The sequence below is a fragment of the Acanthochromis polyacanthus genome, chromosome 22, assembly GCF_021347895.1.
Source record: "Acanthochromis polyacanthus isolate Apoly-LR-REF ecotype Palm Island chromosome 22, KAUST_Apoly_ChrSc, whole genome shotgun sequence".
Lineage (NCBI taxonomy): Eukaryota > Metazoa > Chordata > Actinopteri > Pomacentridae > Acanthochromis > Acanthochromis polyacanthus.
Window position 1 is genome coordinate 29,385,449 of NC_067134.1, and position 27,013 is coordinate 29,412,461.

Genomic DNA, 27,013 nt, shown 5'->3' on the forward strand with positions numbered 1-27,013 from the left:
CAATTAAAAGTAGCTTAAACCCTTTTATCGATCATGAAAGCCAGATTATGAGCATCTGATGGAACACTAATAAAAGCGATAAAGACTAGAAACATTTAATGTTCCATCTTAATATTTTTAGTCCTTCCCAGCATGATACAACAATATTTCTGTTATTAAATCCAGAAAACACTGACTGGGATAAGTGTCAGTAAACTGGTGTTTTAGATTTAGATAAACTTTTGTTAAATTCCTGCTTTGGTAGCAGCCTGATGATGAACAGAATCCCTGCATCATTTTAGTTCACGGGTTCTCCTGACATCCTAAAAACAAACATCACAGCCGACAGAAGCCACAAACTAAATCAAATTCATGACTGGAATTCTGTAAGGCTCCTGAGCGGCTTCAGAAAACCTGTAGTTCCACTGATGGAGATGTTTTTAGAGTTTAATCAATGGATCAATAAGTTGCTAAATAAAAAACTAAAAATGCTCAGCAGTTGACTACATTTCTTTAAAATGGTGCATTAAACATGACATGTTTTCCTTATTGTCTAACAGATTAATTACATTTGTAAAAGGAAAAGCTAAATAAAATCCTATTTGTCCATTTCACTTCTTAGTTTTTAAATCACATTCCATCTATTTAAATTGTCTCCTTTCTTTATTCATGACTGTTTTCATTTAGAAACATGGAATTAGTGTCACTGAAATCACTTAAATTTTAGGCCTCATCTCGTTCTCCATCCCTGAATAACCTCAGTGTGTAGAGGAAGAATCCCACCTATCGTTCCCTCAGCTAAAGCCTGACTCTGCTCACCCAGACAGGCAGCAGCTCCCACCATGGCGTACAGTCCAGGGGTGACGCAGTCGGCGCCGGGTCGGCACCAGTTCTTGAAGATGATCCAGTCGTGGTGGTGGTAAGCCATCTGCTCCACGGCGATCCCGACGATCCGCCCGGCGATCGCTCCTACGGCCATGCTGGGAATGAAGAGACCTGAGGGGATCTGAGGAGCAGACAGAGGCAGGAGTCTGGTCAGAGAACGGACGAAAAATAAAACAATAAATAAAATAATAAACAAAAACCAGAACTCGACCAAAGATTTAAAGCTTCCAATGAGGCCGATACTCAGCAAACATCATTCAGTCGAGTCTGACGCTTTAATTCTGCAGAAATGGTAAAAAACAAACGTCTTCTTCTTCATCTTCCTCCTACTGACCTTCATGCCGAAGGTGAAGATGGTGATGACGATCTTGAAGATGAGGGCCAGGGCGAGCTGCCACAGGGCGTTGTAGACCCCGGGCCCCGCCGGTCGGTCTGGGATGTCGTCTACCGGCCGGCTCATGTTGGAGTTGTTGATGTAGTCGCAGAGCTGAGACGACTCCAGAGCGCCGCAGTCGTTGAAGAGCTCTGAGATGAGCTCGCTGGTGCTGCGGCGGGTGTAGGGGTTGGGGTACGCCAGCACGGCGGTGATGCCCGTCACCGCGATCACCTCCAGCACCGGGTACTTCCCCAGCTGGGTGGTCTTCCTCCGCCGGCACCAGGCGATGTTGGCCCGGATGAAGAGCGTCCCCCAGAGGCCGCCGAACACGCCCAGCAGGATGAAGGGAACCAGCTCGGCCATGTACCACGGAGTGTGGTACTCCACGTAGAACAGCACCAGCCGGCTGTTTCCAAACGGGTTGATGGAGCGCAGCGTGAAGGCAGCGACCAGAGCGGCGAAGAACGAACGCCACAGAGTCTTTAGGGGGAAATAATAACTGACCTGCAGGAAAGAGGAAGGACCGACGACGTTAGAGAGACGACAGAGTGTTTCTGAGAGAGAAAGAAGACAGAAAGAACATGAAGGCAGCAGCAGACCATGTTCAGATCAAACTAAGACTTTTCTGAAGGAAGTAACCAATTTAATTTATTCAAAGTGATTTACAGGCAAAGGTGAGAAAGTGAAAACACGTGAAAGTGTGTGAACTGTAAGAAAAAAATGATTATTTAGAACTGATTGATTAAAACTGCAGTAAAGGACAGAAAGTTGGAAAAATAAAAACATGTAGAAGATAAATGGTAAATGGTCTGTATTTATATAGCGCTTTACTATACCTGCAAGGTACCCAAAGCGCTTTACATGATACGTCACATTCACCCATTCACACACACATTCACACACTGATGGCAGAAGCTGCCATGCAAGACGCTAACCACGACTCCATCAGGAGCAATTCGGGGTTAGGTGTCTTGCTCAGGGACACCTCGAACATGACGGGGCGAGGATCGAACCGGCAGCCCTTCAGTTGCAAGACGGCCACTCTACCCACTGAGCCATGCCGCCCCATAAAATAACAGATAAAAGATAAAACAGAAAAGAAGTGAATTCAAACTGAGGGAATAAAAAGTGCAGCGAGTTTAGAAAAGACCCTCCAAAATAAAACTCATTAGTTAAAAGCAGTGGTAAAAAGAGCCATGTTTAGTTTACTGTTAATAACAGAAACATTTAGGGAAAATCAGAGGCTCAAACTGTAGCATAATGACTAAAAGCCTTTTCACTCTGTGGTGTGAACTTCTGGTGACACTAAAAGTCTAAAAAAGAATCTCCCATTTATTATTTTAATGAGGACGCTTTTTGGAAAGTGAGGACATCCATCCATCCATCCATCCATCCATTCTCTATCCACCGCTTTATCCTCACTAGGGTCATGGGGGGTGCTGGAGTCTATCCCAGCTGACTCGGGTGAAGGCAGGGGACACCCTGGACAGGTCACCAGTCTGTCACAGGGCTACATATACAGACACACAATCACACTCACATTCACACCTACGGACAATTTAGAGTAACCAATTAACCTCAGCATGTTTTTGGACTGTGGGAGGAAGCCGGAGTACCCGGAGAAAACCCACGCATGCACAGGGAGAACATGCAAACTCCATGCAGAAAGATCCCAGGCCGGGATTTGAACCGGGGATGTTCTTGCTGCAAGGCGACAGTGCTAACCGCTGCCACTGTGCAGAAGTGAGGACCTTTATTTTGAAAAGTAAGGACACTTTATGAACGAAACATTTTAGAAAGAGGAGATATTTTTGGACGTGAGGAAGATAAAATTAAAGAGCTGTTTAAGGAGGAAAGAGGCAAAGCATTCTGCATCCAGATGAGGCTGGAAGAAATGATCAGAAGGAGCACAAATGAAGCAGAAACGTGTGTGAGTGAAGAAATGAAGCTGGCGTGTTTCAAACCAACCTCTTCCAGACTGAACAGAACTCCTCCGATGGGCGCTCCAAAGGCCACCGACACTCCAGCTGCTGCTGCTGCTGACAGCACCTGAAGGACACAAACCAGAAACATAAGAACAACGCTGCTCTTTCCTATTGGTCAGTTCCATTTAATGTGTTCTTTGCAAACAGCAGACACCATACATAGTCTGACTTTCTGTGCAGGCAGCCCGATGCTAGCCACTCACCTCCCTCCGCTTGCCCTCGTTCTTGCTGTATTTGGAGAAGAGGCTACAGAATAAGTTCCCACAGCAGCAGGCCACGTGGACCAGAGGACCCTCCTTCCCCAGACTGAGACCCGACGACACCGCCAGCACCAGGGTCACCGTCTTGATCAGCAGGGTCCACTTCCCCAGATAACCCCGGATGATGAAGCCGCTGAGGATCGTCTTGATCTGCACAAAACCACAAACAGCAAAAAGACAAAGACAGCGATGAGGGCTGCAGGCTAATCAGTGAGGTCATAGAACGTCACAAAGTCGTGTAAAAAATCATGCTTTTGTTCCTCACCTAAAACTTTAACACTGAGCTCAGATTCATATTTATTCCATCACACCAATGTTAAAGTCTGTCTTCACCTCTTTGATTGACACAGCAGTGATCTACTTTAATGAATCCACAGAACGTACGCTCCTGTTTAAACTTCAATCGGTCCTCATGTTACCTCGGGGATTCCTGATCCGCAGGCGTACGGAGCGAACACTCGGACCAGCGAAACGGCCAGGAAGGAGAAGAGCAGAGCCCAGAGAATGTAGAGGAAGTAGTTCAACACGTACGCTCCAGCCCCCTGAAAGAACAGAGTCGCATTTATGAGCCACAGAAACACTGATCTGGTCTGCAAACAGTCCACACTTCACACTTCTTTCAATCCTGATTTGTTCCTTTAACACCAACAGAACACAGTTAAAGAAATGTGTTTGTTTTACTGTGGGGCATTTAAAGCTCTTTTTGAGCCTAAATGTCAGTTCTGGCATCGGACATATAAAGTAAATAGAAGGCAGTACAAAGGTGATGGAGAGAAGCTGAACATGAAGATCTCAGTTTTAGAAGAACACGTACACCCCCTGTTAAAAGGTTTAGGACACTGTCTCATTCAAATAAAGTAGAACCTGTCCTACAACTTTTATTTCATCACATGGATGTGATCAGTACGGTGGCCGACAAGGGCATACGCGCCGCAAACAAAAAAACGCAATACAAACGGCCAAAACGCTGCAAACACAGGAATGATGCAAGCCCCAAAACACATAAAACAAACGCAACAGAGAAATGCTGCAACAAAAAAACGATGCATTCACAGAAACGCTGCAAAAGCAAAAACACACAAACCGACAAAACAAATGCAAAAGGGAAATGCTGCATACAAACCCCGAAACAACTGCAAGAGAGAGACGCTGCAAATTCACGGAAGGTCACCAGGCCACTAGGGGGAGCTGACCATACGGAAGGGACTGATCTTTTATACCGACAGGAAATACCCAGGAGGAAGTTGCAAAGAAGACAGCGGGATAAGAAAGTTTGCAAACACTTGGAGAGGAGAATAAAAAAGGTATGTTTTCCCTTACGTCTTTTTTAAACACTCGGCCCTAGTCTCTTACAGTATTATCCAACAGCAGCAAATTTACGTAGCAAATATTAGCGTGCGGATTGGCAGACCGTTGCTAGGGACACCGATCAGAACAGCTCCCCCTAGTGGCCTGGCGACCTTCCGTGAATTTGCAGCGTCTCTCTCTTGCAGTTGTTTCGGGGTTTGTATGCAGCATTTCCCTTTTGCATTTGTTTTGTCGGTTTGTGTGTTTTTGCTTTTGCAGCGTTTCTGTGAATGCATCGTTTTTTTGTTGCAGCATTTCTCTGTTGCATTTGTTTTATGTGTTTTGGGGCTTGCATCATTCCTGTATTTGCAGCGTTTTGATCGTTTGTATTGCGTTTTTTTGTTTGCGGCACGTATGCCCTTGTCGGCCACCGTAGGATCAGGGCAGGACTCTGATCATACGTGTAAAGTTTCAGGCAGATTGGAGCATGTTCAGGGCATTTACACAGCATTTGAAATTTCATGGTGAAGGATCAAAATTCCAGAGGCCGCCACGGACACGCCCTTTGACTTTGGAAAAAGATTTTAATATCTTTGGATCATTAAGGCCTCCTGTATGTACTGGCCCAATTTGAGGTGAATTGGAGTTTCCCCCTAGGAGGAGTTCACTCTAGAAAAACATGAAAAATAGGCAAAATCTGAGATTCAACGCAAAATAGCTCACTTCCTGTTGGGTTTGGAATGTGGCTGTCACTGACTTTTTTGTTCAGCCTGATGTGCTGCATATGTGTACCAAATTTGGTAGATACACCCCCTGTCAAAGGTTTTAGGACAGGTTCTACTTTATTTGAATGAGGAAGTGTCCTAAAACTTTTGACGGGGGGTGTAGTTTCTCTGAGGATGAAAGGAAAAAATTATCACCATGTACATGTTTTCTTTATGGACTTTTACACTGTTTTAATTTGCCTAAGAAGTAAAATCATTATTTTTCCTCACAGTCCAACTGCTGGACACACGAGCAAAGCTACAAGTGTCTGTAGGAACCCTGATCTTTATTCTGCTGTAATTAGCCTTTTAGTTTGTTTAACCTCCTGAACTCCAAAACATCTCGACAGACTTGAAAAGCGTTCTTTTCTTTTCTCGCTAAAATTGCACCATTAATCAGAGTCACAGACTGTAAAAGTAGAAAGAATTGCTGCATTTTCTACTTCCTGAAAGTCCTTCAGCTCATCTGTGACGTCTCATTCTGTCAGAAAACTGAACCAAGATCAAGAAACAGGACATTTACATCAAACAGTCATTTAACAAAAAATCTGTGACTTTTCAGGCAAACTGCAGGTTGTAGAGCAGAGAGGAGACAAGAATAGAAATTAATTATAAGCATGAATAGAAGAATATCTGCAGTAAGTAGAGTCACAATAACCTGTGGTGGAAAAATGTTGTATTTGTTGATTCCCAGCTTTTATAATTTTTGTAAAATAAATAAAGAAATCCAACTTCAAGATGTTCAGAACATCTTGACCCAACTCAACCTGACTCTTGACTAGTGTGCTTTGTTATTTTCAGTTTTTTTAAATTTAAATTCTACTTTGTTTATTTACTACGATATATATTTCTGTTTTGTTTGATTTTAGTTATTTATTTATTTTTATATTTATTTATTTTTTGTTTTGTTTTTGTAATATCCCAACCCTTTAAACTCTGATGTCATTCTGTATTTAATTCTCTGCATCTTTTATTTTTTGAAGAGAGGGCCTCTGTTTTCTGTTTTTTGTAATTAAAAAAAAAGAAATAAAATATTAAAAAAAAAAAAAAAGAAATTCAACTTGAGCTTTCTTTTTGCTGATTTCTGTCATTACACTGGGGTGATGCTGCACTAAACACATTTCTGAGTTCTCTCTGCTTCTTCATGTTCTTCTGTTTCCGTAGAGGTGCAGAACAGTGAAAAATGAGCCCACAGTGAATAAAACAAACACACAAACTGCTTTAGAGGGTTAGCATCTCTACATAAAACCTGCAGCCAATCCAGATAAGAGATAAAACTGAAGATTTTTAGAGCTGAACTAGAAGCAGGTAGAACTCCATATCTGACCTCAGCGTGGCCCGTCATCAGCTCGGCCCATTTCTGCCACTGGGGACACTTGTCCCGGTCGTCGAACGTCGTCTCGTTGGACGTCCAGCAGCACTGCTCGTGGCTGTACCAGAACGCTGAAAGACACACGCCTTCCTTCAGGTCCGTCATCCAGTCCACCGCCAGGTCGATCACCCCGGCCAGCGTACCTGAACAGAGCAGGAGGCGTCAAACGAAGCCACGCAGAGGTTCGTCCCAGACCATGAACCGACCGGATCAGAAAACCTTTCTGCAGTCTCATCCTATCTAGCTTTCATCTTCTCTCTTGTCAAGGTTTCAAAATCAAACGAGTCAGTGTGGAAGGCCTCAATAAACCCTCTGACACAGAGACTCAACATCTATCAATCCAAGTTTCATCTACAGAGGTGAAACCAACATTCCCTTCCTTCCACAGTCACACTAAAAATCTGACCACTTTGTCCTGAGCTAAATGTGTCCTTTTTCCTTCAATCTGTTCAGAAATCTGACATGTTGACAGTGAGGCAGCGAGAAAAACAACCGAACAAGGAAATCAAGCAGATCCTCCTAAATTCAGAAAAACAAACACATCCAGGGTTCCATGACTTCTTTAGGTGGGAAAGGTTCTGTAGTGTTGGTAAAAAGTGAGCAGCAGGAGCTCAGGAAACCTAATTCACCTCAACGCTGAGAGCTGCAGAACTGTGGAAAAACTAAACCCTCACAACTGCAGAAACAGCCGTACTGTTTGAACGTGTGAGGGCATCCAGAGCTAGAAAACTGAGGGATAAGGCACACTGCTGTGGAGCACATGTGGCTCAGAAACAACCCATTAAAGAAGTGAATTTAGAAGGATTTCATTCACTGCATTAGCTCACTTAATGACCCTACTTCTGACATGACACAGTTTGTGTATTTTAGTCAGGAAAGCATGAATGAAAACACAAACCACACCACAAACGTGCATCAATAACGACAAAAGTGAGCATCTAGACACTGCCAGGTTTCCACATTTTGTCTCTGCAGAGTTACACACTCACTAACAGGACAAAAAATAAAAAATAGAAATAAATAATGCACAGAAAAATAAAAACAGAAGCAAAGCTCGCTCACTGGGAATCAGTCAGTCAGTAAAAATACTGGATTGGACTGACCTAATGTGTAATTTAGTCAGGTGAAGCTGTATTTTCTATCACTGTTTGTAGCTAAAATCATATCACAGTGGAGTCTTCACCTCATATTTAAACTCGGTAGGTTCTTTCACATTGTCAGTCTGATGAAGCCGCTGCTTTAATTATGTCTAATAAACACCGGTGAGTTGACTCGACTTGACAGTTTTGAAAAGTCTCCCCCAGAGCCCTGATGGACCTCGGTGTAAATAGAATTGTAGATAAATGCTCCTCAGAGTCGTTCTGTCAGTGAGTCTGACCACAGAAACGGACCTGAGAGCAGGCCGATGAGCAGCATCACCACCCATCCTGACCAGGCGTCCAGCAGGCTCTTGATCAGCTCCCAGATGGACTCTTTGCTCTTACTGGTGATCTAGGGGACAAACAACGAGAACACACATACACTGTTCATTTGCAAAGTTGTGACGAGCAGAACACAGAACTCTGACTGAGGAAAACAGTTTTTTTGGCCTCTTTTATTTCAGAGTGTCACTCAGCAGGACAGGTAACCCATCAGTGAGTTCACCTGTCTGATTTTCTGCTGTGATGTCAACACATCGTCTCCCACCCTCTGTCCCTGACTTGTGAAACACCAGAAGCCTTCAGGTCATGTTTCTATGTGTGAACGGTACAAATAAAACCTTCACTAACTTTGCGGTGACGGTCCGTGTCTCTGGATTTCTCCCTCAGCCAGTCGATGGTGTGGAAATCTTCATACGTCCCCACGTCAGGAAAAGGCTCGTCCAGAAAGTCCATCAGATTTCCAGCTCCATTCATCTCCTCTGTGGGCGTGGCAGCGCTGACACCTGACCAGGTGAGAACATCATCAAACTGAGCTGTGAACGTCATCAATTTCACCTTGAAAAAGCAAAAACAGTTTAACTCCTGGAAGCTAAAGATGGTATGGAGGAGAAAACTGTCAGCTTTAAACTTTATCAACGTTTTAAATGGTAGCAGAACAGTTTGATGAAACGATATTACTCAAAAAATACCGTAATGAATTACATTAACACTGACTTGATTTGCTGATTAATATAATCAGAGTTGTATTACAGGCAGTGAACACAGGTGCTGTCAACCAGATGAGATGTAAGAGCTAAATTCTGTTTACCGGTAACTAAAAATGATGACAGCATTGCGGGATTTCTGACAAAGACAAAAACATTTAATCTAAGACATGTTCTAGAGCTGCGAATGAAAGCATAAAATAACTGTCAGAGACCACCTACTGCAGCAGCACCTTTATTTACGTTAGCAGCTAAAGCTAACGTAGCATCTCTGAACGCTGCTGGCTCGTCTTTTACCTTCTCCGACCTCCATGTTCCCGCCTGTTCTCACGACTGTGGATGGAAAACGTCTTCAAAATTACACTTTATATACAGTCGAGTAAACTGAACATTTTATACGATATCCACAGTTAAAAAACAAATAAACCGATGGGAGACGGCGTCAGTGCTCAACGGGTCGATCTCACGATACTTCAGAGATCTCGCGTTGGTTGAGCCTGAATTAAAGATCGTCTATTTAGCAGATGACTCACACGACAAGTAAAAACAAACAGCGGTGGAAGAAATACTCAAACTTCAGGTTGACAAGTCATGTTTTGATGAAGTTATATTACAAATACTAATATATTAAAGGATAGTTCTTACTCATTTCATTAACATATATGTAAACTTTTACACAAAAACACTGCAGATAGACCATAAATCATAGATGATTGACACTTCAACCCAGAGTAAACACAGTTATAAAAATAGAAAAAAACATCAGTTTGATCTGTTCACACATTAACAGTTATGGCCTCTCTTTGCTTTGTCACAATACAAAAAGAATTTAAAGATGTAGGAGCATGAGATGACCATTGCATGGTACCAAACAAACAATTAAACAATAGATATGTCACAAAGTTTTAAAAAAGCTGCTGGCTGCTCGTCGCCTCCAGATAAAATGTCGTCTTATTTATTACATAAAAACAGAAAATCTAAGGAGGTAACTATGGAGGCTGGTTTACTCTAATGTCTCTGATGATCACTGAGTGTTGGTTCCTGCACTGGACTCCTTATTTTCATCTCATCACCAGGAGAAAACGCTTTCATTGAGGACATCCAACAGCTCCTCTGATGATCACATGACCTCCTGCCTGCTTCACCAGATTTCAACCTGCTTGTGCTTCTCAAAGGGTTTTCTGTCCTCGATTTTGTTGCCGAAGAGTCTGAAAAACAGCGAAGCGGAGAGCAGACGTCATCATTGAGGAAGAGCAGCATCACTTCAGCTCCTCTGGTTTCTCTGAGAGCCTCTGAGCTTCTCTCAACTCACCGCACAGTGTGGATGGAGGAGTGGATGGAGAGCAGCTGGAGGAGCACATCTGTGGAAGCATCTGTGATCTGATTGTGGCTCAGACTGCAACACAAACACAACAGGTCACATTCATGTAGAACTCCACGTTATCTTCTGTTCTACTGAGAGAATGTAAAAGGACCAGATCGGTGGATCACCAGGATCCAGTTTTTCTGCTCGAAATTCCTACAAATACAGCCTGACTGTCCTCTAAACATCACATTCTCTCTCCTGGACTGTAAATCCTTCATCATCTGCTGCTGAAGGTGTGTTTGGGTTCAAATAAAACACCCTAAATGTGGAATACTACTTTAGCTGAAGGACTGTATCTGAACCCTCTGAACCTGAAACCTGCTGCTGGGTGACCAGATCTCTGAAAAAACGACTAAATGACGCCATTTATCAGAGTCAGAAACTGGAAAAACAGAGAGAACCGTCAGATTTTAAACGCTGTGACTGATAGATGATGAAAATGACATTAAAATCATGATATTGATGAAAAACCAGTTTGTTCTCTTCACCAAAAAACAAACTGTCTGCTCCTGATTCTGTAAAAAACTACAAGTTCTGGTCTCCTCAGTCCAACAGAGAAACCACGACGGACTGACTCAGCTGTGACTAAAGTTCAGAGCTTCAGTTGAACTGCAGGCAGTGTTTCCACAGAGCAAAATAAAAGGAGTGGATCAATAAATGACTGCAGCGTGGATCAGAAACAGAGAACAGAAGAGCAGCTGGTGGAGATACGTTCATTTTTATAGAACTGTTAAAACTTGTTGACATTTAGAAAAATACTGGAGACTCTGATTCTATTTATTACTTTATAAAATCAATAATCAAAGAATCTATGTTTGCTTTTTCCTTTTTTAAAGGTAGTGAAACTGTAAGTCTGCTGTCCTGCATGAAAGTCATTCTGAGCTCCGTCTCCTTCCACTGACGTTGTTCTGGTTCCATAGAGGAGCAGGACTTTATACTGATGGCAGCAGAAACACCCAGGAGCTGCCTGAAGTTCAGAGGGTTCATAGAGTATTTAGAATAAACATCAATAAGAACAGATGGAACAGGCTGATGCTGAGTTTGGCCTCCCACTGAAGGAAGCGGTCTGAGACTCACTCCAGGACCTGGACTTTGTGCAGATGTGTGATGAGGGGCAGCAGCAGCTGGTCGCTGAGCTGACAGTGACTGAGGTCCAGCTCCGTCAGTCCTTCACAGGAGTCCAGCATCTGGACCAGACCTCCACAGACCCTCTGGTCCAGTGTGCTGTGACTCAGGTCCAGCTCTCCACCCAGAGCTCCACACAGGGACTGGGCCCGTCTCACCGTGTCCCTCTCAGAGTGGACGGGAAGCAGGGACAGCAGCTGGAGGAGGACACTTTGACTGACTCTGAACAGGACAAACAGAGCAAAGAGCGAGCGTCAGGACGTCCAACATGAAGGACAGCGAGCTTCTCTTGTTGAAGAATGGGAAATAAACTGGTGAAAAAATGGTGAATTAAACTTAAAATTAAAGTGCTGCACTGCAGTGAGGGGAGAATTTAAACTGCGCCACAGCTCAAGGTTCAGATCTAGAGATAGTCAGCATGATATGAGAAGATCAGTCTGCCTGCTGCAGAGGGGACAAGGAGGTGTACCTTGGGTAGATATGCTGAGGTGTAAAGAGTATAAAGAACTTGTCTGAATGAGATGCCTCGTGGTAAATAAAGGTTCTGATTGGTTGACAGGGAGACAGTGGGAGGGAATTGGCCCCCTCCTGCTGACTCTGCTCTACTATTGTTTTTTTGAGGAAAACACCAGGAGTCCCAGTCACTATTAAAAACTGAATAAATGATATAATAGTGTCAAGAAAGGTGTGATGTTCATACTAAAAAATAGGATGGACCTGGGGCGTGGAAACCCCAGAGCCAGAAAAGTATAAAAGACAGGGCATCAGAGGGCAGAGTCAGATTTACCCCGGGGTATCTCAGAGTGTTTGGACCTGTGCTGCACAGAATAAACACTTTATTGTTGAATCTGAAGATTGCTCCAAGACTCTTCTCTGTTTTTCCTTGGTGAGACTGCTGCAACTATTATCTTTAACTGAGTAGATTTTTCACTGATGTGGAACCTAAAATTGAGACAATAGACATAATTTGCTACACTCTCTGCTTTATCTCATTCTGGGCTCTGTCCCACCTGAGGCGGACCCTGTCCAGGACAGCAAACAGCAGGTCCAGTCCTCCGTCCTCCACCTCACAGTCCTGCAGGAGGAGCTGAGTGTCCCGGCTGCAGTGTTTCAGGACCATGGATGCGGCCCTGCAGTCATCAGCAGTCAGACTCAGAGGCTCAGGCTGATCCTCCTCTGGTAGATCCACACAGGACCCACAGGACAGATCCAAGCGCTGCTGCAGAGTCCTCAGCAGGCCGGACGCTGCCTCCTGCTGGCCGTCAGAGGCAGCACAGCAGTGGATGAACCTCAGCAGCTGATTCCTGTCAACACTGAACAAGAACTTCAACAGTTAATACACAGATAATAACTACTGCTTTTACACTTCATGTTATATTTTAATACACAAAGAAAACACACAAAATACACAACAGAAATGCAAAAAGAAATTTCTTTTTTAACAGCATAGATTTATTTCCGTAAGTCTGTCCATTAAATCCATCAAGTTAAACATCTGGAATCACAACGACGTCACTGAAATACACCTGATGGGTCAGAAAATACAAGCAGGGACACAATCTGACAGGCTGCAAACAAACTGTCAGGTTAATTAGAATTTTCAGGTTCAGGTGGACTGTTCCCATCATACAGACCAGTCAGCCGCTTACAAAGGTAAAGCAGGAAAAAGGTGTCACGGTGTCTTTTTGTTCAATTAAACTTCACATGTCTAAATTACACAGTTTATCTGTGACTATATTTCATATTTAATTATATCTAATGAAGACACAGTTCATCAGAAAGTAGAATCTAATTATATTGTGATTACAAACAGTAAAACACCTCCACAGTCATGGCAGCTTGTTTTCTTGTATAGCAGCAGACTGTTAGCCTAGCCGCGCTAGACAACCCACGGCAACGAATTTAATTCTCTGCCAGGGTGGGTCTAGTTACCCTCCATAAGGCTCGAGGCTGAATTCTCCTAAAACTGGCCGGACCAATCACCATGAAGTGTAGAGTCAGAAGGCGGGCGTAACTAAGTGACGACAGAGGCGTGACGATTCTGACAGAAACAACCGGCGCACAATAAACAGTTATCTTTGGACTCGGCTTTGGCCACAGCCCTTAAGATTTGAAGCTAAAATTCAACTTGAAAGATGAACAAAGGACGGCACTGAAGTGTTTCATTGAGAAGAAAGACGTATTTGGACTTATGCCGACGGGATATGGCAAATCCTTAATATACCAGTTGGCTCCGCTGGTTGGGAAGCTAATGGGACTTAGCCACAATCCGCCGGTGCTCTCGGAACTACATCAGCCTATTCGTTGCGCTGATTGGTTGTATACCTACCCAATTGCTGCAGAGGGATTTGATAGACAACCTTTTAGCTCGCCTCCCTCCCTGTCAAGCTTCCCTAGACCCTTGTGCCTTCAGAAACATGGGTGTAGCATGGCTAGGCGAGCGGACTGCAGTTATCTTAGACATTATTTAAAGATCTCCTCTGGTAAAAATCTATTTTTTAACCTGGTAAACATGTTCACATGTAGTTTTTATGCTAGAATCAGCAGTCAAAGACCAAATGTAGAGCGCAGAGTTACATCTAAGACATTTTAAGTCATGAATTATTTTCATAGAAAAACTGTAAATATGTAATTCTGATCCAGAAATGATTTTTTCAGGGTTTCATCAACGACCAAAGAGGGATTTAAACATGTAAACAAAGTATTTCAGTCACTACTGAAATGAAAACAGTGGTATTATTATAAACTGCTGGATAATGAAATGAAGGCAGAACCATCAGTGCTGCATTAATACTGAGGCAGCTGGATCCTGTCCTGTGTGTTGGACGGCAGTGAGACGCTGGAAACCAGCACTGATATCTGACCTGAGCTGACAAACTCTGTCCAGCACAGAGAGGATGGACCGTGTTCCCTCCTCTGGGATGGAGGTCCAGAGGAGGTTCAGTTTAACTCCGTCACTGTGTCTGAGGGTGAAGAGCAGAGCAGCAGAGTCCACTGAGTCCAGCTCTCTGCAGCTCAGGTTGATCACATGATCCAATGACCTCAGCAAGCTGGGGACCATGTGACTGGCCTGGACTCTGTACAGCTCTGTGATGGAAGTCATCACGAAGCTGGGACTGGGCCTGAAAGCACAAAGAGCATTTAGAAGGACACCTGGTTTAAAGAGCTCAGAAAGTGCTGATGAAAGAGGAGTCACATCAAACCACAAAGAAATAATTCGAGAAGACAAACTGAGATTCTGGTCAGAGGTTATAAAGATCCAAACGACACCTTTTAAACACAATCCTGTCCAGAAAGGGAAGCAGACGAGCGACGCTCTCTTGTAAGGAGCGGTTCTTCCTCAGGTTCACAGTGAAGGTCTGAGATGGAGAATGCTGCAGCAGATAGTGAAGAAGATCCCAGTTCAGGCTGCAGGAGGTCAGGTCTCCACCAAGCTTCCTCAACGAGGACAACGTCAAGTCCTGGTCCTGGACTTCATGGAGGAGGACCAGCAGCTGCTGCAGGTAATCTCCACTCAGTCTGCAGGTTTTATCATTAAAACAGAATTCATTCTTTATTTAAAGCATCAAACAATTAGTTTGCTTCATAAAGGTGAGGAACAACATTTACTTGAGTGTTGGAGGTCCATCATGAAGCAGCAGTGGAATGAGACACTGAACAGGGATGCAGGACTCAGTGAGCTCCAACTCTCTGACTGAACAGGATCTCAGCAGGGAAGACAAACTACTGACAACCTTCAACAACAGTCTCTCTGAAGGCTGGGATGTCTGAGGCTCAAGAGAAAGCTTTTCAATAGTCAGTGGATGGGAAGGTCTGCCTCTTCTGACCCACTGAAACAGGAGCAAGGCCATGGCATTAGAAAGCCTGAAAATCAAAGAGAAGAGCAAAAGATCCAACATAAATAACTGAAGATTCAACCTGGATGAAGGTAAAAGTCACTGAAGGACAAGTAGAGACAAGCACTGTTTAGATGTTGACCTCAGACTGTGCAGGTGTGTTGTGTTTCTGAAGAGCAGGGAGGCTCTTCTGACAGACATCTTCTTTGCTGTGAGGGTGAGATCCACTTCAGATCCACACCGTTGAAGAACTTTCCCCACAGAGCAGCAGATCTTCCTGGATAACGTTCTTGTTAACAGCAGCTTGAAGTCCAGGAGCTGCAGCAGAGACACCAGCTGCTGGACCTCCTGTCTGGATCTGACAGAGATGGATGAACACACACTCTGGAAGAAGTCTGGACCACAGCTGGAACACAGCAAAGATGATGTGGAAAAAGAGACTGAACGACATTATTACAGACCGTATTATGTACCACAGATTAGTAAACACAGGAGATGACAGCAGTCTGAGTTTCTGCTGCGATGAATCAAACCAACACAGAGAAACAGAGAAACACCATCCATCTGGATCTATATCATGTTAGTCCATCAATGACTTGTTATTAGAACATGCTTATTCTTAGCTACATTTGTTGACAAACCTATCTGAAGTAACGCTGTACTGCATGATTTCACATCCAGAGGATTCATCTGACTCACCTCAAATGTGAGATATAAGGCAGACACTGCAGGAAACTCCTCACTTCACTCTCTTCATTTGACCAGTCTGTCAGTTCCACTTGTTTCTTCTCTGATTGGAGTTTCAGCACTTCCAGGAGGATGGAGGTCTTTCTCTCTGAGAGGTTTATGATCCAGACTGGAGGACCAGACTGGAAAACTGACTGTAATGATGGAAGGACTCTCAGACCTGATTTAGTCTCACAGTCCTTCACATGGGAGAACAGATCCAGGAGGACATTACAGTGATGTTCATCATAATCATCACCATCATCCATATATCTGTCACTAAAAGGAAATGTTTTGTATGTGCACACTGATGATAACAGCTCCACTGTCTTCTCTCCTGTCAGCTGTTCTCTCTCTGCTGCTGCACAGAACAGATTCCCCAAGAACCTGATGATGTCATCATCGACTGACCACATAGGAACACTGAAAGAAAAAGAAGGAAACACTTTGTGATGATTTGATCTCAGCTGCATAAATACAGCCACATCTCAGAGATTATTCCTGTTTTATCTGTGCAGTAATAGATGGTTTATGGGAGTTTTTATGTTTGGAAGCTGCTGAGATATTCAAAATATCACTTTAAACTTTCAGACCTTCTACTGTTGTACTTTTTGTTTTTATTTTATCACCAGGTTTTATCAAAAGGGAACAACGACTGCATTAATGTCACTGACTTACAGTCTCATTATTATTATTCACATCATTACAATATTTTCAAACAGACACAAAACTATCCCATGGTTCTAAACTGTTAGTTACATATTTCCAATTAAAAAGCTGTGTTTACATTCTTTTTCTCTGCTAACTGTCATCAGTCAGTGATCTTAATGTAGTTCAGCTGCCTGTACGGCTTCATGCTGCTGTTCTGATGATTAAAAATATGAGTGAGTGTCTGAACACATGATGTAGTGGAGTAATGACTGAAAACACTGAAACTTCCTACTGAATGAAAACACAACTGATTTAAATCAAGGACCAAAAGACATGACAACAAAAATCTAAATCTAATCTGACCACACACGGATATAAAGTCTGAGATTCAAAGACAACTAAAATAAAGACATAAATATAGTGGTGTACTCTGATACAACTATATTTGAAATGGGCCAGAGATGAAATAGAACTGAAATATGACCATTATGAATAAAGTCACAATCACAGAATGTAATCCTGATGACAAACAAAGATCACAGGAATATTTAGAACAATAAAGTTAGAATTCTCTGGATTTCTCATTGTAAGCAGTGAATCATGTAAAGAACAATTCATTTACCTGAGCTGTGAGATATAAGGCAGACACTGCAGGAAACTCCTCACTTCACTCTCTTCATCTGAACAGCCTGTCAGTTCCACTTGTTTCTTCTCTGATTGGAGTTTCAGCACTTCCAGGAGGATGGAGGTCTTTCTCTCTGAGAGGTTTATGATCCAGACTGGAGGACCAGACTGGAAAACTGACTGTAATGATGGAAGGACTCTCAGACCTGTTTTAGTCTCACAGTCCTTCACATGGGAGAACAGATCCAGGAGGACATTACAGCGATGTTCAATACCCTTCATGTTCATGTCCTTCATAAATTTGTCGCTGAAAGGAAACGTTTCATTATTGCACACTGATAACAGCAGCTCCGCTGTCTTCTCTCCTGTCTGTTGTTCTCTCTCTGCTGCTGCACAGAACAGATTCCCCAAGAACCTGGTTAAGCTAGAATGGATTGACCACGGAGGAACACTGCAATAAAAAGAAGGAAACACTTTGTGATGATTTGATCTCAGCTGCATAAATACAGCCACATCTCAGAGATTATTCCTGTTTTATCTGTGCAGTAATAGATGGTTTATGGGAGTTTTTATGTTTGGAAGCTGCTGAGATATTCAAAATATCACTTTAAACTTTCACAACTTCTATTGTTGTACTTTTTGTTTTTATTTTATCACCAGGTTTTATCAAAAGGGAACAACGACTGCATTAATGTCACTGACTTACAGTCTCATTATTATTATTCACATCATTACAATATTTTCAAACAGCACAAAACTCTCCCATGGTTCTAAACTGTTAGTTAAATACTTCCAATTAAAAAGCTGTGTTTACATTCTTTTTCTCTGCTAACTGTCATCAGTCAGTGATCTTAATGTAGTTCAGCTGCCTGTTAGGCTTCATGCTGCTGTTCTGATGATTAAAAATATGAGTGAGTGTCTGAACACATGATGTAGTGGAGTAATGACTGAAAACACTGAAACTTTCTACTGAATGAAAACAGAACTTGTCACATATGCACATATGTAGAGCATGTCTCGTGTGTTACGGCAGTGTTACGCCACGCTTTACGGCAGAACGGAAACCCGCCTTGTTGTGATAGCACATGAGAAGCTGCATGTTGTGTTATGAGTTATGCTGAACGAGTGTCAAGTTAATAAAGCTGAGTTATTGAAGAAACTCGCCTCGGTTCATTCTACATGCTGTCAGAAGTGGCCGGAAACACCGAAGAGACAAAGTAAGGATTGTCGACGGAATGGCGAAGTTTAATCCCCCAGCGAGCTTTTCTTTTGATAAGCTGACCGATTGGCCAGACTGGAGGCAGCGCTTTGAGCGGTTCAGACTCGCCACAAATCTGGACAAAGACGACGGGAAAGTCCAGGTGAGCTGCCTAATTTACGCTATGGGCAACGAGGCAGAGAATATATACAAATCATTCACTTTTGCCAAAGAGGGGCACAGGAATGACTTTGTCATTGTGGTGAACAAGTTTGATGACTACTTTTTTCCGCGGAGGAATATTATACATGAGAGAGCGTGCTTCCAGCAGTGTATCCAGCGGCCAGGGGAGAAAGCAGAGTGTTTCATCCGTGCACTGTATGATCTATCAGAGCACTGTGAGTTCGGCGCAAGCCGAGAGGAAAATATCCGCGACCGTATCGTCGTCGGGATATTGGACAAGGAGCTCTCACACAGGCTGCAGCTGATGCCGGACCTGACGCTCGCGCTGACGATACAGACCGTCAGGCAGTCTGAGGAGGTCGCAGCACAAGTGAGCCTGCAAGGAGACGCTGCAGGATCAGTGCACGATGTGCAACACAAGCAGAATAAAAAGAATTGGAAACAACAACAACAACAAGGCAAGTCTAATGACAGAAAATGGAGAGGAAATGACAGTAAATGTGGTAAATGTGGAAAAGCACAACACAGCAAAGATGAAAGATGCCCTGCAGGGAGAACCACATGCCACCATTGCCATGAAATAGGACACTGGGCCAGGATGTGCCGCAACAACAATAGGTCCGTGAATGAAATCACAGAGACTGAGCAAGCTGACCAGACAACTTTTTATTTCGGTTCAGTGTGCAGTGCAGAGGAGAAAGAACAGTGGACTGTGCAGCTAAAGGTGGATTCCACCCAGTTGGAATTTAAGATAGACACAGGAGGCGATGTGAACGTGTTAAGTGAGGACTCTTTTCAGAAACTCACTCCACCAAGAACTCTGAAACCAGCTGACATTTCACTGGACAGCCCAGCAGGTGAGCTTTGGTGTCTTGGCCGTATCAATGCTACGGTTAGCTACAAGGGAAAGGAATATCCATTAGAAGCATATGTAGTGCGTGGCAAGAGTGTCAGCAACCTGCTCAGCCGACTTTTATCTGTGAAAATTAACCTAGTACAGCAAGCTGATGAAGTGACATGTGCCACCAGTGGATTTCTGCAAGCTTTTGGTGAGCATGGCATCCTAAAAACTGAACCAGTGAAAATCCAGCTGAAAGATGATGCTCAACCATATGTGGTGCACACTGCTCGCCGGGTGCCCTTCCCAATGTTACAAAAAGTAAAAGAGGAACTACACAGGATGGAGAAGAGCGGTGTCATTGAGCGAGTGACACAGCCAACCGAATGGTGTGCACCTATGGTGCCGGTTCTGAAGAAAAATACTGGCAAAGCCAGAATCTGTGTGGACCTAAAAAGACTAAACGAGTCAGTCAAAAGAGAACAGTACATCTTACCCACCTCAGATGAAATCACAGCCAAGCTGAGTGGAGCAGCTGTATTCTCCTCTCTTGATGCCGCGAGTGGATTTTGGCAGATCCCACTGCATCCAGATAGCTGCAAACTAACAACCTTCATAACACCTTTTGGCAAGTACTGTTTTAAAAGACTACCATTCGGGATTTCCAGCGTACATGAAATCTTCCAGCGGAAGATGCTGGAAACACTGCAGGGGCTGGAAGGGGTCGAAGTCTTCATGGATGACATCCTCGTCTATGGGACCACAATGGAACAACACAATGCTCGGCTTGAGAAAGTGCTACAGCGCGTTGAGTCAGCAGGCTTGAAACTCAACAAAGAGAATGTTCATTCAGGCAAAGGCAGCTATGCTTTCTGGGACATCTCATCGACGAGTCAGGGGTCAGGCCCAACCCAGACAAAGTCGAAGCCATAGTGCCACCAGAAAACGTTCAGGAGCTAAAAAGAGTCCTGGGCATGGTGAATTACCTAGGAAGGTACGTGCCTAACCTATCCACAATAGGTCAGCCACTGTATGAGCTTCTGAAGAGCAAAAACACCTGGACCTGGAGCCACTCACAACAGTCAGCCTTTCAGAGCATTAAAGAGATGCTAACAACAGCACCAGTTCTTGCCTTCTATGATGTCGCTAGGCCCACAGCAGTGTCTGCCGATGCCAGCAGCTATGGCCTGGGGGGTGTACTCCTCCAGCTCCACGAAGAGAAGTGGAAACCTGTAGCTTACTGCTCCAGATGTCTCACAGAAGCAGAAACACGCTACGCGCAGATCGAAAAGGAGTGCCTGGCTGGTGGATGGGCCTGCGAGAAGTTCGACAAATATCTGTGTGGCTTGGGTCAATTCAGGCTGGAGACAGACCACAAGCCATTGGTTCCACTTGTCAACAACCGAAGTCTAGACAATGTCCCCGTGAGATGCCAGCGTCTACTAATGAGGCTCCTGAGGTACAATCCAGTAGCAGAATATGTGCCAGGGAAAACCTTTGTTGTCGCGGACGCCCTGTCCCGCAGCCCTCAAAAACATGTAAAAGATAGGACTGACACACAAGATGACGTGGCATGCTATGTAGCCACGGTGTTAAAAGGCATCCCAGCATCTCCAACTAAGATGGAGAGCATTAGAATGGCAACAGCAGCTGACAGCGAGCTACAGGCTGTCACCAAACTCATCAGGTCAGGATGGCCTGAATACGGTGGCAATGTACCTCCATGCATCAGAGACTACATGAAAGTGAAAAATGATTTATCAGAAGCTGATGGCTTCATCATACAAGGAACCAGGATCGTTATTCCAAGGTCAATGAGAACAGACATCTTGCAGAAGATACATGACGGACACCAGGGGCTAACAAAGTGCAGAGACAGAGCCTGGACTCTCTGTGGAGCTTAAGAACACTGTAGAGTCATGTCAGACTTGTCAGGAACAGAAGCGAGCTCAGCAAAAGGAGCCTCTTATCTCCACACTGCTGCCTGATCGTCCTTGGAAACGGATTGCTCTTGACCTCTGTGAACATGATAAACATAACTACCGTGTGGTTTCAGACTACTATTCACGGTTCCTGGAGATACTACATCTGCCATCTACAACCAGCACTCAAGTTGTACAGAGACTGAAAGCAACTTTTGCTAGGTTTGGGATCCCAGTTTAAGTGGTGAGTGACAATGGACCTCGGTTTTCCAGTGCAGAATTTCGGGAGCTGGCGCGACAGCTTGACTTCCGACACATCACATCTAGCCCTCACCATCCCCAAGGAAATGGTCATGCAGAAAGGGCTGTGCAGACCGCAAAGAGAATCCTCCGGCAGAAAGACCCGTTGATAGCCCTCATGTGCTATAGGTCAACTCCATGTACTACCATGGGGGTCACTCCAGCAGAACTGCTGATGGGGAGAAAGATCAGAACGACTCTCCCAATACTAGTGAAGAATCTACGGCCCAAATGGCCCAGCAGAAAGTCTGTCAAACAAAAGGAAGCTACTGAGAAGGCTAAACAAGCTTTCTATTACAATCGCCGGCACGGTGCCAGACATCTGCCAGTTCTACGTCCAGGGGACACCATCTACACAAAGCTGGAAAATGAAAAGACTTGGAAGACACCGGCAGTCGTCTTAAAAGAGGCTGCTACTCCGAGGTCTTACCTCATCGACACGCAGGAAGGAGCAGTACTGCGGCGGAACAGACTCCATCTCCGGGCAGAGCCAACTCCTCAACCTGCAATGACCGACCAACCTGCTTCCACTGAGAGTGCAAGGACGTTAGACTCCCAGCCTGCAAGCATCACCACTCCAGAGACAGTTTCCTCTAAACCAAGTGAGGTGATGAACCCTGTGCACACACAAACACCAAGACGGACCCTCACCAGATCAGGCCGTGTCAGTAAGCCTGTTGTTAGATTGGGCTTATAGAGAACTGTGTTTCTGAGTGTTGAACAATGGACTCTGGGGTGAAAGAAGGCATCTGTGGCCTTTGTGTAGGGAGGTAAAATAAAGGAAAAGAGAAAGAAGACAAAAGAAATGACATGAAACAACTTGTAAAATGAGTTATGTTGAGTAAATTGAGTTTAAAGTGACATTTATTAATGTTTTGCAGAGAGAAATTGCATCTTGAGTTTATTTTATAGAGGAATTTAAGCCAACAAGAGATGTTAAGCCAACCTGGACTGATAAATTTTAAGTTTGACGAGAAGGCCAAATGAATGTGTGTTGTCACAGTTTAGAGATACTGTTTGATATCATTGGGCTGTCACTGTTCTGTTTATATGCACTTTGTAGTTACTGAGAAAAACTTGGAAAAGGGGAGATGTCACATATGCACATATGTAGAGCATGTCTGGTGTGTTACGGCAGTGTTACGACACGCTTTACGGCAGAACGGAAACCCGCCTCGTTGTGGTAGCACATGAGAAGCTGCATGTTGTGTTACGAGTTATGCTGAACGAGTGGCAAGTTAATAAAGCTGAGTTATTGAAGAAACTCGCCTTGGTTCATTCTACAGAACTGATTTTAAATCAAGGACCAAAAGACATAACAAAAATCTAAATCAAATCTGATCACACACGGATATACAGTGGCTCCAATAAGTATTTGAACACCCTGCGATTTTGCAAGTTCTCCCACTTAGAAATCTTGGAGGAGTCTGAAATTTTCATCGTAGGTGCATGTCCACTGCGAGAGACATTGTTTAAAAAAAAAAATCCAGAAATTAGTGTATGATTTTTTTAACAATTTATTTGTATGATACTGCTGCAAATAAGTATTTGAACACCTGAGAAAATCAATGTTAATATTTGGTACAGTCGCCTTTGTTTACAATCACAGAGGTCAAACGTTTCCTGTAATCTTTCACCAGGTTTGCACAAACTGCAGCAGGGATTTTGCCCCACTCCTCCACACAGATCTTCTCTAGATCAGTCAGGTTGCTGGGCTGTCAGTGAGAAACACGGAGTTTGAGGTCTCTCCAAAGATTTTCTATTGGGTTTAGGTCTGGAGACTGGCTCGGCCACTCCAGAACCTTGATATGCTTCTTACAAAGCCACTCCTTGGTTATCCTGGCTGTGTGCTTCGGGTCATTGTCATGTTGGAAGACCCAGGCACGACCCATCTTCAATTCTCTAACTGAGGGAAGGAGGTTGTTCCCCAAAATCTGGCAATACATACCCCCGGTCATCCTCTCCTTAATAGAGCGCAGTCGTCCAGTCCCATGTGCAGAAAAACACCCCCAAAGCATGATGCTACCACCCCCATGCTTTACAGTAGGGATAGTGTTCTTGGGATGGTACTCATCATTCTTCTTCCTCCAAACACAAGAAGTGGAATTAAGACCAGAAAGTTCCATTTTGGTCTCTTCTGACCACATGACTTTCTCCCATGACTCCTCTGGATCATTCAAATGGTCATTGGCAAACTTAAAACGGGCCTGGACATGTGCTGGTTTAAGCAGGGGAACCTTCCGTGCCAGGCATGATTTTAAACCATGACGTCTGAGTGTATTACCAACAGTAACCTTGGAAACGGTGGTCCCAGCTCTTTTCAGGTCATTGACCAGCTCCTCCCATGTAGTTCTTGGCCGATTCCTCACCTTTCTTCGGATCATTGAGACCCCACGAGGTGAGATCTTGCATGGAGGCCCAGTCCGAGGGAGATTGACAGTCATGTTTAGCCTCTTCCATTTTCTAATACTTGCTCCAACAGTGGATCTTTTTTCACCAAGCTGCTTGGCAATTGCCCCGTAACCCTTTCCAGCCTTGTGGAGGTCTACAATTCTGTCTCTGATGTCTTTGGACAGCTCTTTGGTCTTGGCCATGTTAGTAGTTGCAGTCTTACTGATTGTATGATGTGGACTGGTGTTTTTATGCAGCTAACGACCTCAAACAGGTGCTTCTAATTTAGGAGGATAAGTGGAGTGGAGGTGTACTTTTTAAAGGCCACTAACAGGTCTTTGAGGCTCACAATTCTAGCTAATAGACAGGTGTTCAAATACTTATTTGCAGCAGTATCATACAAATAAATTGTTAAAAAATCACACACTGTGATTTCTGGATTTTTTTTTAGATTATGTATCTCACAGTGGACATGCACCTATGATGAAAATTTCAGATTCCTCCATGATTTCTAAGCGGGAGAACTTGCAAAATCGCAGGGTGTTCAAATACTTATTGGAGCCACTGTAAAGTCTGAGATTCAAAGACAACTAAAATAAATACATAAATATAGTGGTGTACTCTGACACAACTATATTTGAAATGGGCCAGAGATTAACTAGACCTGAAATATGACCATTATGAATAAAGTCACAATCAAATAATTTGATGACAAAGACAGATCACAGGAATATTTAGAACAATAAAGTTAGAATTCTCTGGATTTCTCATTGTAAGCAGTGAATCATGTAAAGAAGAAATCATTTACCTGAGCTGTGAGATATAAGGCAGACACTGCAGGAAACTCCTCACTTCACTCTCTTCATCTGAACAGCCTGTCAGCTTCACGTGTTTCTTCTCTGATTGGAGTGTCAGCACTTCCAGGAGGATGGAGGTCTTTCTCTCTGAGAGGTTTATGATCCAGACTGGAGGACCAGACTGGAAAACTGACTGTAATGATGGAAGGACTCTCAGACCTGTTTTAGTCTCACAGTCCTTCAGATGGGAGAACAGATCCAGGAGGACATTACAGCGATGTTCAATACCAGTATCCTTCATAAATTTGTCACTAAAAGGAAACATTTCATCGCTGCACACTGATAATAACAGCTCCAGTATCTTCTCTCCTGTCTGCTGTTCTCTCACTGCTGCTGCACAGAACAGATTCCTGAAGAACCTGGTTTGTTCATCAAGATCTGATTTCCGAGGAACAAACCTGGAAGAAGAAAACATCTTGTGATGATTTGATCTCAGCTGTATAAACAACCACACACAGGAATGATAATGATTTTATCTGTGTATTAAGAGATGATTTATTATGTATATTTTGAAGTTCCTGACATATTAAAAATACCTACAACAATTTAATTTCAAGGTTTGTCTATGTTTTATTTTACCGCAGAGGTATGATCATCACATTACCGTCACAGAGCTGCAGTGTTCTTGTGATTCAAACATTTTATTGTCTTATTGTGACACAATTAGTTCAGGAAAAAGTATTTTGCAACTGCCATGTTCAGCCACAGCAAGTGATTGAAGGCAACCTGGTTTTCCATGTGAACAGTAACGTGCACTAAAGGAGTAATGGAGCCCCTCACAGAATGACGTACAACAAAGGAGCAACGCTGACTTCTTTATCCTCTGACAGGCAGAAGACTGACATGTTTCAAAGTGTTGCAGCTGAATATTCAAGATTTCTAAAAAGCTGTTTGCTCATTCTTCCGTCAGCTAAATTTGATGAGTGAAAGACCTTCATTGAAGTTCTTCAACATTATCTCAGTGCTGTTCAGTTCAGTCGACTAAAAACATGAGTGAGGTGATTAAAACAAGATGTACTGAAGTAAGAACCAGAACATACTGCACCTACCTACATACTGTAAACATGATTGATTAATAATGAAGAATAATTCAGACTCATGACACCAACACTCTAAATCACATATGGGCACTTTAGACATGATAGAAATTACTTTAGTTGGTGTTCTGTTGTTCTTATCATCAGGGACAAGTTTTATAAACTGAATATAAATAGATATAAATCTCAGATTCAAAGACAAAAAGTCACAAAACAAATAAATACAGTGATGTAGAGTGATTTTCTCTGAACAGGAGCTGAGTGAAAATAGAACTGGAATATCACGTCTCCTGAATAAAGTTATGATGTAGAAATATAATACTGATGGTAAAGAAAAATCACAGGAATATTTATAACAATACAATAAACTCATGGACTTCTAACAAAGAGAATCACTCAAAAATGTTCATCATGTCTTCTTATTAATGTCGTAGTTCTGACTTCTTTTGTTCAGACATAAAGTGAATCAGGTGGTTCTACGGGGCGTGATGCGTATGCCGGCTGTTAAAATCTGCTGGTTGACACGTCACACACTGTCAGTGAGACGCTTCTGAAGAAGGTGAGAGCTTTCACTGAAATTGTCAAGGTAATCAACATCTATCTACTCACTTTATGTCCAAACAAAGAACTCTAAAGTACTATATAAAGTGAATCATTTGAAGCACAAGTCATTACCTGAGCTGTGAGATATGAGGCAGACACTGCAGGAAACTCCTCACTTTACTCTCTTCATGAGACCAGCTTGTCAACTCCACTTGTTTCTTCTCTGATTGGAGTTTCAGCACTTCCAGGAGGATGGAGGTCGTTCTCTCTGAGAGGTTTATGGACCAGACTGGAGGACCAGACTGGAAAACTGACTGTAATGATGGAAGGACTCTCAGACCTGTTTTAGTCTCACAGTCCTTCACATGGGAGAACAGATCCTG

The 27,013-nt window shown here is 43.4% G+C and overlaps 3 protein-coding genes across 7 annotated transcripts in view; all 3 read right to left on the reverse strand.

Annotated features, from left to right (window-relative positions):
- LOC110970827 (H(+)/Cl(-) exchange transporter 4-like) overlaps positions 1-9,530 on the reverse strand; it is a 19,905-nt gene extending 10,375 nt beyond the window's left edge. The window contains 9 exon segments of the mRNA XM_051942108.1: positions 799-985; positions 1,199-1,744; positions 3,209-3,289; positions 3,429-3,635; positions 3,905-4,027; positions 6,864-7,051; positions 8,300-8,399; positions 8,678-8,832; positions 9,331-9,530. Of these exon segments, the coding sequence (XP_051798068.1) occupies positions 799-985; positions 1,199-1,744; positions 3,209-3,289; positions 3,429-3,635; positions 3,905-4,027; positions 6,864-7,051; positions 8,300-8,399; positions 8,678-8,832; positions 9,331-9,346 (1,603 nt within the window). The 5' untranslated portion in view covers positions 9,347-9,530.
- LOC110945503 (nucleotide-binding oligomerization domain-containing protein 1-like) overlaps positions 1-27,013 on the reverse strand; it is a 98,030-nt gene that overhangs the window by 46,380 nt on the left and 24,637 nt on the right. The window lies entirely within an intron of this gene.
- LOC127531873 (uncharacterized) lies at positions 9,678-27,004 on the reverse strand. The gene is made up of 10 exons (XM_051942133.1): positions 26,971-27,004; positions 16,060-16,267; positions 15,503-15,766; positions 15,134-15,388; positions 14,795-15,043; positions 14,389-14,646; positions 12,535-12,837; positions 11,477-11,746; positions 10,346-10,429; positions 9,678-10,241 (listed from the first exon to the last, which is right to left on the reverse strand). Exons 3-10 carry the CDS (start codon positions 15,559-15,561, stop codon positions 10,175-10,177), a joined length of 1,545 nt encoding a protein of 514 aa, XP_051798093.1. The 5' UTR covers positions 15,562-15,766; positions 16,060-16,267; positions 26,971-27,004; the 3' UTR covers positions 9,678-10,174.